Genomic DNA, 15,693 nt, shown 5'->3' with positions numbered 1-15,693 from the left:
TAGACATTGTCCAATAGGAGAGAGAGATACATCCAAACAAACACATTGTCCAATAGGAAAGAGAGATACATCCCAATAGACACATTGTCCAATAGGAGAGAGAGATATATCTGGCTATAGAGCCAGATTAACCAATGGGATACAAAGTTAGGTTAACCAATGGAACATAGTGTTATATTAACCAATGGGATACAGAGTCTGAGTCAGGAATTGGCAGAAAGTGAGATCCGAGTCGCTTCAGGTTTTTGAGAATCACTTCCGGAACTGAGCAATAACGAACAAATGTGAGTTTAGTGATGGGTCCATATGTCTAAATGTTAATTGTTTTGAGGGCGAAGTAAATCGAATATAATTCGATTGGCCTTCATTTACAAATATATGATGGTTTATTTAAGTGTTTACTTGATGTACTTTGTGTTAGTAGAATCATTACAAAACACATGTGACTCAGTATGTAGAGAAATCTGACTTCAATCGGGAGGAATTCAGATTTTTGAGGCACTGGGACCAGTTAGGATCTTAGAATCCCTACAGTGCAGAAAGAGGCCATTCAGCCCATCAAGCCTGCACTGACAGCAATCCCATCCAGTCCCATCCTCATCATCCCACACATTCACTCTGTTAATCCCATGACACTAAGGGGCAATTTAGCATAGCCAATCAACCTAACCCACACATCTTTGGATTGTGGGAGGAAACCCACGTGCAAACTCCACACAGTGACCCGAAATTGGAATTAAACCCAGGTCCCTGGCGCTGTGAGGCAGCAGTGTTAACCACTGTGCCACCAATGTCTGGGGAAGGAGGGACCAGTCCGGCAGTACCCAGGTAGAGCTGATACCAATGTCCTTGTGGGGACTTTTGCTAGTTCTGTTGGGGAGTATTTAATCTAGTGTGTCAGGGAATGGGATCCCAGGAGCAGGATCAGATAGGTCAGATTCAGATCAGGAAAATGGAGGTAGAACATTAGCTAGTGATGTCGAAGATGAAGTGATGGACTTGGAATTACAGGAGAAGTAAAGTTTAAAAAGTGTCCAACAATGGAAATTGACAGGATTAAAAGGAGTTTTACAAACAAGGTAACTGAGTTGAGGGCACAGGTAGACACAAGGCAACAGGATGTCATTGCTATAATGGAGACCTGGCTAAAGGAGGGGAAAAATTCAATATCCCTGGTTATAGACACTATAGAGTGGGAGATAATAAAGGAGGGGGAGTAGCACCACATGTTAAAGAATCAATTCCAGTTGTGAGAAGGGATAATGTACTAAACGGTTCAATAAACGAGGCTTTATGTGTTGAGATTAGAAATAGAAAAGGGCAGCCACACGACTGGGAGTATACTACAGACCTCCAAATAGTGAAAAGGAAATAGAAGAACAAATATGTAAGCAAATTTCTGCCTGTAAGAACAACTGCGATTCAAACAATATAAGGGGTACTGAGGAGGGAAAATTCATGCAGTGGTCCGGGAAAGTTTTTTTCAACCAATTAGTGGCAAACCCAACAAGATGAGATGCAATTCTGCACCCAGTTTTGGGGAACAAAGAAGGGAAAGTGGGTGAAATAACAGTTGGCAACTATATTGGGGATAAGGATCACAATTCAGTTAGATTTAGTATTACATAGGAAAGGATAGTGATAAAGCAGGAGTAAAAGTTTTGAAATGGGGGAAGGCAAATTTTGCAGGAATGAGAAGGGACTTGGCAGAGGTGGGCTGGACAGCATTGCTACAGGATAAATCAGTGGAAATCCAGTGGGAAGCACTACAACGTGAGATCCTAAATGCACAAAGTAGACATGTTCCCTCCAAAAATAAGAGTGATACTGTTAAATGTAAACCACCCCCCCACCCCTCCCTCCCAGCCATTTGGTTGTCAAGAGGAATATAGGGGAAGATCAAACAGAAAAACAAAGCTTATGATGGCACAAAGAACTAAGCACTGCAGCTAGCCTAGACGAATATAGGAAGTGCAGGGACAAAGTAAAAAAAGAAATAAGGAAATCAAAGAGAGGGCATGTAAAAAGATTGTTTCAAATGGTGTTCCACAGGACTTGATGTTACTGTTCATGCTATAGATTAATGATTTGGATGTGAACGTGGGGGGGCACAATTGGGAAATTTGCAGATGACTCAAAGATTGGCCAAGTAGTGGATAGTTTAGAGGATAGCTATAATCTTCAAAATGATATGGATGTGTTAGCAGAGTGGGCAGTAAAATGGCAGGTGGATTTTAACACAGAAGTGGAGGTCATACATTGAGGGAGGTCAAACAGTTAAAGGGAGTACACAATAATGGGAATATACTAAAAGAGGTAGATGAAGTGAGAGATCTTGGTGTACAAGTACACAGGTCCCTAAAGGCAGCAGTTCAAGTAGACAAGGTTGCAAAGAAGGCATATTGAATGCTTTTCTTCATTGGCAGAGGTATAGATGACAAAAGGAAGGATATAATGTTGAAATTGTATAACACTGTGGTGAGGCCACAACTGGAATATTGTGTGCAGTTCTGGTCACCACATTACAGGGAGGACATAATTGCTCTGAACAGAGTGCAGAGGGGGTTTACAAGAATATTGCCAGGGCTAAAAAAGTGTGTAAAACAAATTACTGCGGATGCTGGAATCTGAAACCAAAAGAGAAAATGCTGGAAAATCTCAGCAAGTCTGGCAGCATCTGTAAGGAGAGAAAAGAGCTGACGTTTCGAGTCCGGATGACCTTTTGTCAAAGCTTAGAAAAGTGTAGTTATGAGGAGAGATTGGATAGGTTGGGTTATTTTCCTTGGAACAAAGAAGGCTGAGGGGCTGATTGAGGTGTACAAAATTGAGGAGAAGAAATAGAGTGGATAGGATAAAATAGTTTTCCTTGGCGGAGAATTCTATAACCAGGGACATAGATTCAAGATAAGCGGCAGAAGGTGTAGAGGGGACACAAGGAAGAACTTTTTTATGCAGTGGGTGGTGGGTGTGTCTGGAATTTGCTGCCCGAGTTGGTGGTGGAGCCAGAGACCCTAAACTCTTTTTTAAAAAAAAAAAGTACCTGCATCTGCACCTTAAGTGCTGTAAGCTACAGGGCTATGGGCCGGGTGCAGGAAGGTGGGATTGGAAAGGGCACCTGGATGTCCTCAGGCTGGCATGGACAAGATGGGCTGAATGATCTTTTCTATGGTCATGGTTCTATTTGCAAGAAGACATTTCCTGTTGTACGTGGACTCCAATTGCTTAATGTTTTAATAATCTTTTCAGTTGAAATAGACATTTAGAATAGGTTACATGATAAATCAAAGTGCAGTTCATTTTTTTCTTCTACTGTAGAAAATATGATACTTGTATGAAAATACGATAAAGGTAATGCTTTCTTTGTATTGGCATGAATGTTTTGAAAAGCCTGTCAAATGTAAGGAATCTAGGTCTCCCTTGAGCATAGAATATTATGAAATAAACACTTGGAGAATATTGCAATATACATTAATTAGCTGAAATTCTATTTGTAATTGAGACACTTCAAAGACATCAGAGGTAATGCAGGATGTTGAGACACCAGCTATGTTCAGTGGCAAGGGGAGGTGAGAGTGAGTGCCCAAGGCAGTATTTCGCAAAGTGTGGCATCAAGGAGCCTTGTCCAAACAAGTCAATGCAAATCAGGGTGAAACGCATCCTGGTTGGAATCGTACCAAACATAAAGGAAGGTGGTTGTGATTGCTGGACACCCTTCAACTCAGTTCCAGGGCATTGCTAAGGAATTCCTCAAGGTAGTGTCTTAGACCCATCATCTTCATCAAGGGCTTTGCTGCCATCATAAGGTCGGAGGTGGGAATGTTCGTTGATTGTGCAATGTTCAGTACCATTCACAAATCCTTAGATACTGAAGCAGTCCATGTGTAGCACAATCTGGATAACATTCACGCTTGGACTGATAAATGACAAGTAACATTTGTGCTATGCAAGTGCCAGGCAATGAACATCTCCAACAAGAGAGAATCTAAAATCGCCACCCACTCCCCGACATTCAATGGCATCACCATTGCTGAATCTGACAGTACAAATATCCCCTGGAGGGAGATTGCCATTGAACAGACACTAAACTGGGTCAGCCAAATAAATACAGTGATAACAAGAGCAGATTGAGAGCTTGGTAATTCTGAAGCAGGTAACTCGCCTCCTGACTTGCCAATGTCCACTGTCTACAAGGCATGTGTCAGGAGTATGAAGGAATATTCTCCACTTGCCTGGCAGCAGTTGTACAATATACAAGATACACTGCAGCAACTTCCAAACCAGTGACCTCTACCACCTAAATGGACATGGACAAAACTCACATCGGAAGTTCCATTCCAAGCTACACACTATCCTGAGCTTGAGCTGTATCGCCATTCCTTCACTCTCGTTGGGTCAAAATCTTAGAAATTCCCGTCCCAACAGCACTATGTTTGTACCTGCACCTGATGGATTGCAGCGGTTCAATAAAGCAGCTCACCATCATCTTCTCGAAGGCAATTCAGGATGGGCAACAAATCTGGTCTTTCCAGTGACTCCCACATTCCTTGAAAGAAGATGTGGGCCTGAATATTCAAATTGGCCAACGGTTGGCACCTGCCACCTTGAGAGTTGGCCAGGAACACATCTTTGCCGATTCCGCCAGGTTTGCTGCCATTTATGTTCAATTGAATATTGATTGGCAGCAGGCGGGACTTCCATCTGCCCTTTGTCAAAAGTCCCGCCTTGGAGAGCTGTCGGCCAGAAGAAGTCCTGCAGTGCTCTACCTGAGCCCGCTCTTCAGGTAAGTTGCAGGGGGTCTCGGGCGGGAGGGTCGGGGATACCCTAGAGGGGTTGGGAGGGGGGCGCGATCTTGGTGTCTGGGGTTTGCTGGTGGTAGAGGCAGCGGATGGAGTGCCAGAGCTCCCAGGTCCCTGAGAGGAGAATGCTCCAAATCTGGAGGGGCCTTCAAATTGGGGCCCCCCATCACTCCTGAGATTAAGAAAGTTCACTTTTTCTATTTGGTGCCATGATCGAACTGGCGCCCGTCAACTTAAAAATTCAGACCGGTGGGAAAAGGCCCTTAAGTGGCCACTTAAGCACCTTAATAGGAGCACAGGCAGGCTTCCTATCTGAGGCCCTGTCTGCCCTACCGTGAAATGGAATCTGGGTCAGGGCAGGCGGGACCCTGGAAGGAATCCCATCCATGCAATTTTATGCTCTTTCTCACCCAGCCTTGGAACTGACGGGGTGGGAGGGAGGGGCAGCATAAAAGTCTGGCCATGGGTCTTTAACATCCCTATAATAATTTTCTGAACATGAATGGAAAGAATATATAGAAGTTAGCTACTTATCTACTGTGTGTGAGGAACCTTAAACTATTTCTAAGGCTAGAGTATAGGTTGGGTACAGTTGAATGGTCCCAAGGTTCAAATTCAGGCCAGATTGTCAAGATAAAAAGAATCTTCATTCTCCTTGGACCTCATACAGAAGGTTATTGGGATATGTAATACCCCGCCACAAACAAGGGTGGAGGCAGAATCAATCATGGCTTAAGTGAAAGGGGGAAAATTAGAGGATGCATAGGAAAAGGATGGGAGAATTGGAATGAAATGAATAGTCCTTTGAGTTAGAATAAATGTGATTTGCTTGCCTTCCTCCTTTGATTTAGAATATTTAAATGATTCTAGACTTGCTAGAAATGACATACATTCATACACAGGGCCCATTCTTTGCAAACAAAAGGAATATGTTCAAGCCATGCGCCTTTTTCTGACTTACCCAAGCTTGGGGAGTATATAATTTCCCATTGTCCAAGGGGCTAAGGCAAACCAATCAGCACGCTCTTCTCCTGTAGTATAAGTTGTTGTGATTATTTGAAATTTGACATTCTTGTTTTTGCCCTGATGAGTGCAAGATGAAAAGCTTCGGCAAAAGACTCTCTTTTCACCAATGTTCCAAGAGTCGGACAATTTCATTGTGGTTTCTGTAGACATGTTAACTCCCAGCAGGAACTGAATAATTTGACACAGATTGCCATAATTTGATAGAAAAGGGAAATATTTGAGCATGCCATTCCTCAAAAAGCTTAACTGTTTAAACAAAAGGTGGAATTTGAACAGAAACTTTAAAACTGCTTCATGTAAATTTGAATGTTTCTGATAAAACATTTTGTTTTTGAAGAATATTGAAAAAGAATTTCAGTGAAAAACCTGTAAGCTTTAATAAAGCTACTACTTCAGTCTTTTTTTTTGTTGAATAGGATAAGAAGTCATGTTTCCATTAAAGGAGAAGGACAGGAGAGTGGTCCGGGTGCTGCTCAGTGCAGGGTGCTGTCCCCGATGTGTACTAAGATTCTGTTGTGTTGGGATCCAGACTACATACAGGCTTTCATGCAAGGTTTTTGAAATGTTTTACTTTTATTTGCAAGTGCATCTTCATGAATGATAAAGCTCCTCTTTTTGAAAAAAAAACTGTTTGGACACATAGAAAATACCAATTTTATAATCCTCAAATCTCTCTATAGGCCCAACACTTTCTGCATTTTGACTGCTCCAGTCCTATTTGCACGCCTGTACCCTCTGCAATTCCATCTCAAGTTTAATGTTGATCCCTTTGTTCCAGCATTGGTAGCAGCACTTTCATCCATTTAACATTTCTGCCTTTCTTCGGTTCTGATGAAAGGTGTCATGACCTGAAAGGTTAACTCTGTTACTTTCCTAAGATGCTGCCTGATCAGCTGTGTTTTTCCAGCATTTTTTATTTACATTTCAGTTTCCAGTATCTGCAGTATTTTGCTTTAACAGTCTGAAAGTCCCTTCCCAAAGATCCCGGCTTTGGCCGGGGTTTTCCGATCCACTTGCGGCGGGTTTTCCAGCGGTGGAGGCGGATTACTGTTGGCAGCCCGTGGGACCAGAAGATCCTGCATTGGAACCATAGAATCTCGACTGTGCAGAAGGAGGGTATTTGGTTCATCGAGCTTGCACTGACAACTCTAGGCTCTATCCCCGTTAACCCACGTATTTACTCTGCTAGTCCTCCTGACACTAACGGGCGTTTTAGCATGGCCAATCAACCTAACTCGCACATCTTTGGAGTGTGGGAGGAAAGGAGTCAGTGGCCATTTGCATTGCTCGACAGCCATGCCACCGGGGAACCTGCCACTGGAGTTGCCTTCGGCGGGATCAGCTGGAAAATCCCAGCCTTCACCTTGGTACATCCTTCCCTACCTTCAAAATCATCTTGCTAACCTATCCCTTGCTAACCTATCTCTTCAGCTTCAATTTTGGCCTCCATCTCCTCATCCTTCCCTGGTAGACACCCAGCTTTGAGGTACAGTGGACCGTTTAGCTACGTTAAAAATGCTAATCAAATTCAAGTTGCTTTAATAAAGTATTTTAATAATTCTGTGGCTGGTAAATCTGTAAACTGTGTTAGCAGTATTAATCAAAATCTTCTGGATAAATTATTAACTTTCTTTTAATAGCCCATTGGTGTTAGAATTTTCAACATTTTCTGCTTCTATTATAACCCATTTGTTCAGCAGCTTTGACGGACTGTTTTCCAAGTTCCTGACGCATTATTTAGGAAGTTTAAATTACAAGAATCCTTATTTTCATTCATCTTGAGCATTACCTGATTTTCCCAGAATTTGAAATATTTTTCTGAATTTAAAAAGAACAATTTTTCTGGACGTACGTATTGCTGGCAAAGCCTGTATTTAGTGCCCATCCTTAGTTGCCATGAGAAAATGATGTGCCTGCTTGCTGATTCAAACCTCACGTCAACTCTTTAATCTCTTTGCAAGGGACCTGGAAAGTCAGTCAGTTGCATCAACTTCACAAAAGCTGAGAAGCAACTTTTCAGGCTTCTGAGGAGTAACCATAAAGGCTGACCTTGCTCGCAATCTTTGTGTTCCGAGAATTAATAATTACAACTTGCAATCCACAAACACCAGTAACAGCATCAGAATCCAGTGAACTATACTTGATAAGTCACCAGTAGCCTGGCTCACTGGTTATCCTAATTACATTTTAAATAATTCTTGCTGTTCTTTCCTGCATTTTCACAAATGCTTTTATATCTTGTAGGTGACATGGCAACCAAAACTGTACACAGTACTTCACATATGATCTGCACTAAACTTGAGCATATAATCAGAGCACTTAACAGTTGAACATGAGTCCACAATCTTCTGACTCGGGAGTTAAAGTTCTATCACTGAGCCAAGTTAAAACCTGTTTGATATCCTCCTTTTTGGCTGATATGTCTCTTTGCTTTCTCAGTAATGTAATTTTATAGAAAACTAGGAAGAGGAGTTATTCTATCCTTAACACAGAAGAAGGTTCATGGGAGTGGAGAGAGAGAGACAATTTTTTTTATGTACAAGATATTTCTTGGGTAGGGTGCCACTGATCACTCAAAGGGATCTTTTGTCCTTTACAACCTAATGTGCCATTTTTCCTTAATATCTTAGGGAGTGATAGCTCATGTGTTCCCCTCCCTTCAGGGAGAGCCTTTACTGAGAGCGGCACAGTAGTTAGCACTGCTGCCTCACAGCTCCAGGAAACCTGGGTTCAATTCCAGCCTTGAGTGATTGTCTGTGTGGAGTTTGCACATTCTCCCCGTGTCTGCGTGGGTTTCCTCCGGATGCTCCAGTTTCCACAGTCCAAAGATGGACTGGCCATGGTAAATTGCCCCTTAGTGTCCTGGGATGTGCAGGTTGAATAGATTAGTCATGGGGTTACGGGATGGGGTGGGGGAGAAGGCCTGAGTAAGATACTCTACTGGGGAGTTGGTGCAGATTCAATGGGCTGAATGGCCTCTTCTGCAGTGTGGAGATTCTATAATTCTGAGAAGAGACATGTCTTCCAATTACCATTATGTTTATTTATATAAAACATATGAATACTCAATATTTTGTTTTCACTGAGTACAATTAAAACAGCAAAAGAACCTAGAGACTGTAGAGCGATCATGAGAAGTAGAGGTGGAATGGAGCTGGGTGTTGTCGATATAGGTGTGGAATCTAACATCTTTTCAGATTGTTGCCCAAGCCACAGCATATAGACGGGAAATGGGAGGGGTCAAGAATAGATCTTTTGGGGTAACCCAGAGGAAACAGTGCAGGAGTAGAAAGAGAGACTATTGCAGGAGATTGGATTTGACTGGTTAGATAGGAATGGAACTAGGCGATGACACTCCCAGCCAGCAGAACAGTGGAATATTCTATCACCTCATTTCTGTGACTTTGACAGGCTACATTCATTAGTTTCCTTTCAGCCAATACAGACCTTGTTGCTATTTGAACCATTCATGGGTGAGTCTCACTTCTTTTAACCTGGGTAAAGAAGGCATATTGTATCTTGGCTTCATAGTGAGTGGATTTGAGTACAGGAACGGGGATGTCTTGCTACTATTATACATGGTCTTGGTGAGGCCATACCTGCAATATTGTGTGCAGTTTTGGTCTCCTTATCGGAGGAAGGATGCTCTTGCTATAGAGGGAGTGCAGCAAAGGTTTACCAGAGTGATTCCTTGGATGGTGGGGGACTGATGTCTGAGGAGAAATTGAGTTGGTTAGGATTACATTCACTGGAGTTCAGATGAATGAGAAGGGGATCTTATTGAAACCTATAAAATTCTAACAGGACTAGACAGGTTAGATTCAGAAAGAATATTCCCGATGGTGGGCTAGTCCAGAACCAAGGGTCATAGTCAAAGGATATCGAGTAAACCTTTTAGGACTGAGATAAGGAGAAATTTCTTCACTCAGAGTGGTGATCCTGTGGAATTTGTTTCCACAGAAAGCACTTGAGGTCAAAACATCATACGTTTTCCGGAAGTAGTTAGATACAGCTCTTGGGGCAAAGTGGATCAAATAATATTGGGGGAAGGTGGGTTCAGGCTATAGAGTTGGATGATCAGCCACGATTATAATGAATGGCACAACAGGCTCGAAGGGCCGAATGGCCTATTCCTGCTCCCATTTTCTATGCATCTCTGAATATGTCTCTATTAACTGAAATCTAGCGAAGCTTTCCATAGATAATAAGCTGAAACTATTTTTAAAATACTGGAATTTATTTTTCTTCCAAATGTCAACCATGGTTCTGTTGGTAACACTCAGAATTGCTGGATCAGAAGGTTGTGGGTTTGAATCCCACTCGAGACCTGAGCATGAAATGTGAGATCAACCATTTTGGTAGGAATAACAGCAAAATGGACTATTATTTAAATGGTAAAAAATTTCAGCATGCTGCTGTGCAGAGGGATCTGGGTGTCCTTGTGCAGGAATCTCAAGGAGTTGGTTTGCAGGTGCAGCAGGTAATTAAGAAGGCAAATGGAATTTTGTCCTTCATTGCTAGAGGGATGGAGTTTAAAAACAGCGAGGTTATGTTGCAGCTGTATAAGGTGCTGATGAGGCCACACCAGGAGTACCGTGTACAGTTTTGGTCTCCTTACTTGAGAAAGGATATACTGGCACTGGAGGGGGTGCAGAGGAGATTCACTAGGTTGATTCTGGAGTTGAGGAATTCTGGCTTATGAGGAGAGACTGAGTAGACTGGGGCTATACTCATTGGAATTCAGAAGAATGAGGAGAGATCTTATAGAAACATATAAAATTATGAAGGGAATAGATAAGATAGAAGCAGGAAGTTGTTTCCACTGGCGGGTGAAACGAGAGCTAGGGGGCATAGCCTCAAAATAAGGGGAAGCAGATTTAGGACTGAGTTGAGGAGGAACTTTTTCACTAAAGGGTTGTGAATCTGTGGAATTCCCTGCCCAGTGAAGCAGTTGAGGCTACCTCATTGAATGTTTTTAAGGCAAGGATAGATAAATTTTTGAACAGTCATGGAATTAAGGGTTATGGTGAGCGGGCGGGTAAGTGGTGCTGAGTCCACAAAAAGATCAGCCATGATCTTATTGAATGGCGGAGCAGGCTTGAGGGACCAGATGGCCTACTCCTTGTTCTTATGTTCTTATGAAAGTTTAGGCTTCATTGCAGTACTGAGAGAGTGCTGCACTGTCAAACAGTTAATTCTAGGTGTCTGCTTTCTTGAGCTGATGTAAAAGATGCATAGCACTGTTTTGAAGAAAAGTACCCTAACCAATATTTAACCCTCAATCAACATCACCAAAACAGATTATCTGGTCATTTTCACATTGCTGTTTGCGGCAGCTTGCTGCGTTTTCTAACAGCAACTACACTTCAAAAATATTTCATTGGCTCTAAAGAGCTTCGGGATATCCTGATATTGTAAAAGCTTCTATATAAGTACAAATCTTTCTCTTCATTTTTCAAGCCTTTGGAAGTGACAGAGCATCACCTCAGAGCTCATTCTAAAATTAAAATATAAACGAATTAACTAAAAAATGAACATGGAATAATACATTTGACATGACAAAGTGTCATCTAAACTCAATGTTGGCGCCATTCTCTCCCCACAGATGTCAGATCTGCTGAGATTTTCCTGCATTTTCTGTTTCTGTAATGCATTTTTCTATTTGCACTAGACAGTCATCTAACACATGGAATCTAATGCTGTGGTTTCCAGCTGAGTTTTCTATGTGTTGTCCTAAACTTGTCAGCCGGAATTCTCTGACCTTGCCCGTGGCTGGGATGCTCCAGTCCCGCTGCAGTGAACAGAGTTTTGGCTGAGCAGCAGATTCTCCGTTCTTGCTGGCAGGGTGAATGAGATCGGAGAACCCCAGCCATCATTTTTTCTGTCTGTGAAAGTTAACTATTCACCTTGTCTTGTGACAATTCCAATCAGTTCTACTACCTTGTAACCCTGCTTCATGAACTGAGTCGGCCATTTGCATACCTGATTGGTATGAGTTGTTTGGAGGATCAACGTTAATTCTCAGTTCAAAACTATTTGGCAAAATTAAACTGAACAAACCACAGGACCTGTGTTTATTCAAAAATAATTTTGGCCCTCGCTGGAAGTTCAGTTTTCGACTAGTCTGGGTTAGCCTTTCAGCATTTGTAATGAATTAGGCTGGGCCAAGGTTGTTTTCTCTAACTGCAAATGGCTTCAAATTCTATAATTGTGGCTGCATTTTAAAGAGACAACCGCTTAGTCAAGAATCTGTTTCCATGATTGTATGTTTACTAGCTGAGCCATTGATATATTCCAAACTTAAGATTTTTAAAATCTATGTTAAATGTTAATTTTGGTTATCCCCTGCCCTCATCCAGCCACCTTTTGATCATTCTCTCCTCACTTGTTTCCCCTTTCCCTTTTAAAATGTTACACAACTCATCTAATTGAATGGCAAAGATAGTTGGCTTGTTGGCAAAAGGCAAATATAATTATAGGTGAGTAACCCACCTCCTGAGGCCCCAAAGCTTGTCCACCAAGGCACAAGTCAGGGATATGATGGATGAGTGCAGCTCCAGCAACACTCAACACCACCCAAGACAAAATAGCCAACATTTATGGCCTATCACGGCACTTTCCAAACATGTGACCTTTTGAAATGCTGCATTCCATGTGGTTACCCAGCAGTGCTGTTGGGTCAAAAGTTCCAGAATTTTGATTTGGTGATGATGAAGCAATGGTGATATCAGTCCAAGTCAGGATTATGTGCAACTTGGAGGGAAACTTGCAGATGGTGCTCCCATTCGCCTGCTTAGTGGAGAATTCCGGCTGACAAGTTTAGGACAACACATAGAAAACTCAGCTGGAAACCTTCAACATTTACTCCTTTTGCCACCAATGCAGAGTGGCAGCAGTCTGCAGCATGTACAAGATGCACCGCAGCAATTCACCAACAATCTTTTTTTATTCATTCGGAGGACATGGGCGTTGCTGGCTGGCCAACATTTATTGTAAGAAGTCTCACAACGTCAGGTTAAAGTCCAACAGGTTTATTTGGCAGCACTAGCTTTCGGAGTCTCACTCCTTCATCAGGCGAGTGAAGAGTTGTGTTCACAAACAGGGCATATACAGACACAAACTCAATTTACAAGATAATGGTTGGAATGCGAGTCTTTACAGGTAATCAAGTCTTAAAGGAACAGACAATGTGAGTGGAGAGAGGGTTAAGCACAGGTTAAAGAGATGTGTATTGTCTCCAGCCAGGACAGTTAGTGAGATTTTGCAAACCCAGGCAAATCATGGGGGTTACAGATAGTGTGACATGAACCCAAGATCCCAGTTGAGGCCGTCCTCATGTGTGCGGAACTTGGTTATCAGTTTCTGCTCAGCGATTCTGCATTGTCGTGTGTTGTGAAAGCCGCCTTGGAGAACGCTTACCCGAAGATCAGAGGCTGAATGCCCGTGACTGCTGAAGTGTTCCCCGACTGGTTCTCCAAGGCGGCTTTCACAACACACGACAATGCAGAATCGCTGAGCAGAAACTGATAACCAAGTTCCGCACACATGAGGACGGCCTCAACTGGGATCTTGGGTTCATGTCACACTATCTGTAACCCCCATGATTTGCCTGGGTTTGCAAAATCTCACTAACTGTCCTGGCTGGAGACAATACACATCTCTTTAACCTGTGCTTAACCCTCTCTCCACTCACATTGTCTGTTCCTTTAAGACTTGATTACCTGTAAAGACTCGCATTCCAACCATTATCTTGTAAATTGAGTTTGTGTCTGTATATGCCCTGTTTGTGAACACAAGTCCCCACTCGCCTGATGAAGGAGTGAGACTCCGAAAGCTTGTGCTGCCAAATAAACCTGTTGGACTTTAACCTGGTGTTGTGAGACTTCTTACTATGCTTACCCCAGTCCAACGCCGGCAATGCCACATCAACATTTATGGCCTATCACGGCACTTTCCAAACATGTGACCTCTACCATGTAGAAGGGCAAGGACAGCAGATGCATGGGAACATCACCACCATCAAGTTCCCTCCAATCTACACACCATCCTGCCTTGGAAAGATATCTCTGTTTCTTTGCCATCATAGGATCAAAATCTTGGAAATTCTTTCCTAACAGCACGGTGGTGTATCTACACAACACGCAGTTCAAGAAAGCAGCTCACTACCACCTTCTCGAGGGCAATTAGTGATGAATAAATAGCCTAACCAGCAACTCCCATGTCCTATTAACTAATTGAAAAAAATGGAAACTATGTACTGGATTTAATGGAGACAATGGGGGGTCTTGTCTGCCAACTGCATTACCTAACAAATAGCTTATTACATACTGCACAAGAAATCTTTTCATTTTTCACAATTATACATATATATTTACATAGTTGGAAGAGCTTAACCAAAACAACAGCAAATGCATGTGACAAGTAGGATTAAACATCACAAAATTACCATAACTCTGAGTCGGAATTTTCTCCGACGCCCTTTCCGGGCAAACATCACCAATTACATTGTTTTCCCCAGAATCTTATCAAGGTCAGCTGAATACAGTGAAGGTACATTGGGATTTTCTTCAGAGACATCTTGACCTGCTTATTTCCTATTTTGTGCCATGGTTTTTCCAGCCTTTCTGACAGAAATGCAAGCCAATACTCTGGTGGCCTCCCCACTTCACATAAGGATGTAGTCACGCTATATGATGCATTGACTTTTGCAAAGGTTTCCGAGCATCAACAGAGAAGAATATGGGGGCTTACTACTTTTTTCATTGAAAGCATGTCTTCAGTTGGTGCTTTAAGTTTTCTACAGAATGTATGTATTTCTGATTTCCAATCAGCTTTAAAATTATCTTGGATAAAAGCAAATTACTGCGGATGCTGGAATCTGAAACCAAAAGAGAAAATGCTGGAAAATCTCAGCAGGTCTGGCAGCATCTGTAAGTAGAGCAAAGAGCTGACGTTTTGAGTCCAGATGACCTTTTGCCAAAGCCAAAAATTTCTTCCCCAGGCACTTCCTTCAGATTTTTTCATTTTATTGTTTTGTTCAATATCAGATGAATAAACTTTCACCAAGACTCAAGCCATTTTCTTGTTTAGTCAAGAGATGTGCCTGAGCCTTCTGTACACATTCATACTCTTCATGCCAACACTTCAAAATTGGAACCTTCGTCTCCACTTCTTTGCAATTTCATTCCAATATTTATTTATTCTCTTATTTTCCAAATCTTTTTCAAAATTTGTTGACCCTTTCATTCAGTTCAGCAACTGCTCTGGTCTTAGAGGCATGTTTCTCAACCAGTCAACCTTCAATTCTTTTATAGATTTGTTCCAGTAAACTATTAAGTTCACCAACTGCTCTGGAGAGTTGCCTTTGTTTCAGAGTCTCTGATAACTTTATATATGATGTGGAGATGCCGGCGTTGGACTGGGGTAAACACAGTAAGAAGTTTAACAACACCAGGTTAAAGTCCAACAGGTTTATTTGGTAGCAAAAGCCACACAAGCTTTCGAGGCTCTGAGCCCCTTCTTCAGGTGAGTGGGAATTCTGTTCACAAACAGAACTTATAAGACACAGACTCAATTTACATGAATAATGGTTGGAGTATTCGCATTCCAACCATTATTCATGTAAATTGAGTCTGTGTCTTATAAGTTCTGTTTGTGAACAGAATTCCCACTCACCTGAAGAAGGGGCTCAGAGCCTCGAAAGCTTGTGTGGCTTTTGCTACCAAATAAACCTGTTGGACTTTAACCTGGTGTTGTTAAACTTCTTACAATAACTTTATATAGGCATTCAGTTCACTTCAGGATTTTTCTTCCATGGTTGCTGACTGCTCCTTATACTCTTTCAATTTGCTCATTAAATCCTTACTCTGTT

At 42.1% G+C, this 15,693-nt stretch overlaps 1 protein-coding gene across 1 annotated transcript in view; it reads left to right on the top strand.

Moving 5' to 3' along the window:
* The first annotated feature begins 205 nt into the window (after window positions 1-205).
* Window positions 206-15,693, top strand: part of pus10 (pseudouridine synthase 10) — an 89,464-nt gene continuing 73,976 nt past the window's right edge. The window contains exons 1-2 of the mRNA XM_078229916.1: window positions 206-284; window positions 6,239-6,375. Of these exons, the coding sequence (XP_078086042.1) occupies window positions 6,250-6,375 (126 nt within the window). The 5' untranslated portion in view covers window positions 206-284; window positions 6,239-6,249. The remainder of the gene's footprint in view (window positions 285-6,238; window positions 6,376-15,693) is intronic.

This window comes from Mustelus asterias, chromosome 15 (genome assembly GCF_964213995.1).
Source record: "Mustelus asterias chromosome 15, sMusAst1.hap1.1, whole genome shotgun sequence".
Classification (NCBI taxonomy): Eukaryota; Metazoa; Chordata; class Chondrichthyes; order Carcharhiniformes; family Triakidae; genus Mustelus; species Mustelus asterias.
Note: the sequence above shows the minus strand (reverse complement) of the source record. Positions and strands in the feature narration are given on the sequence as shown.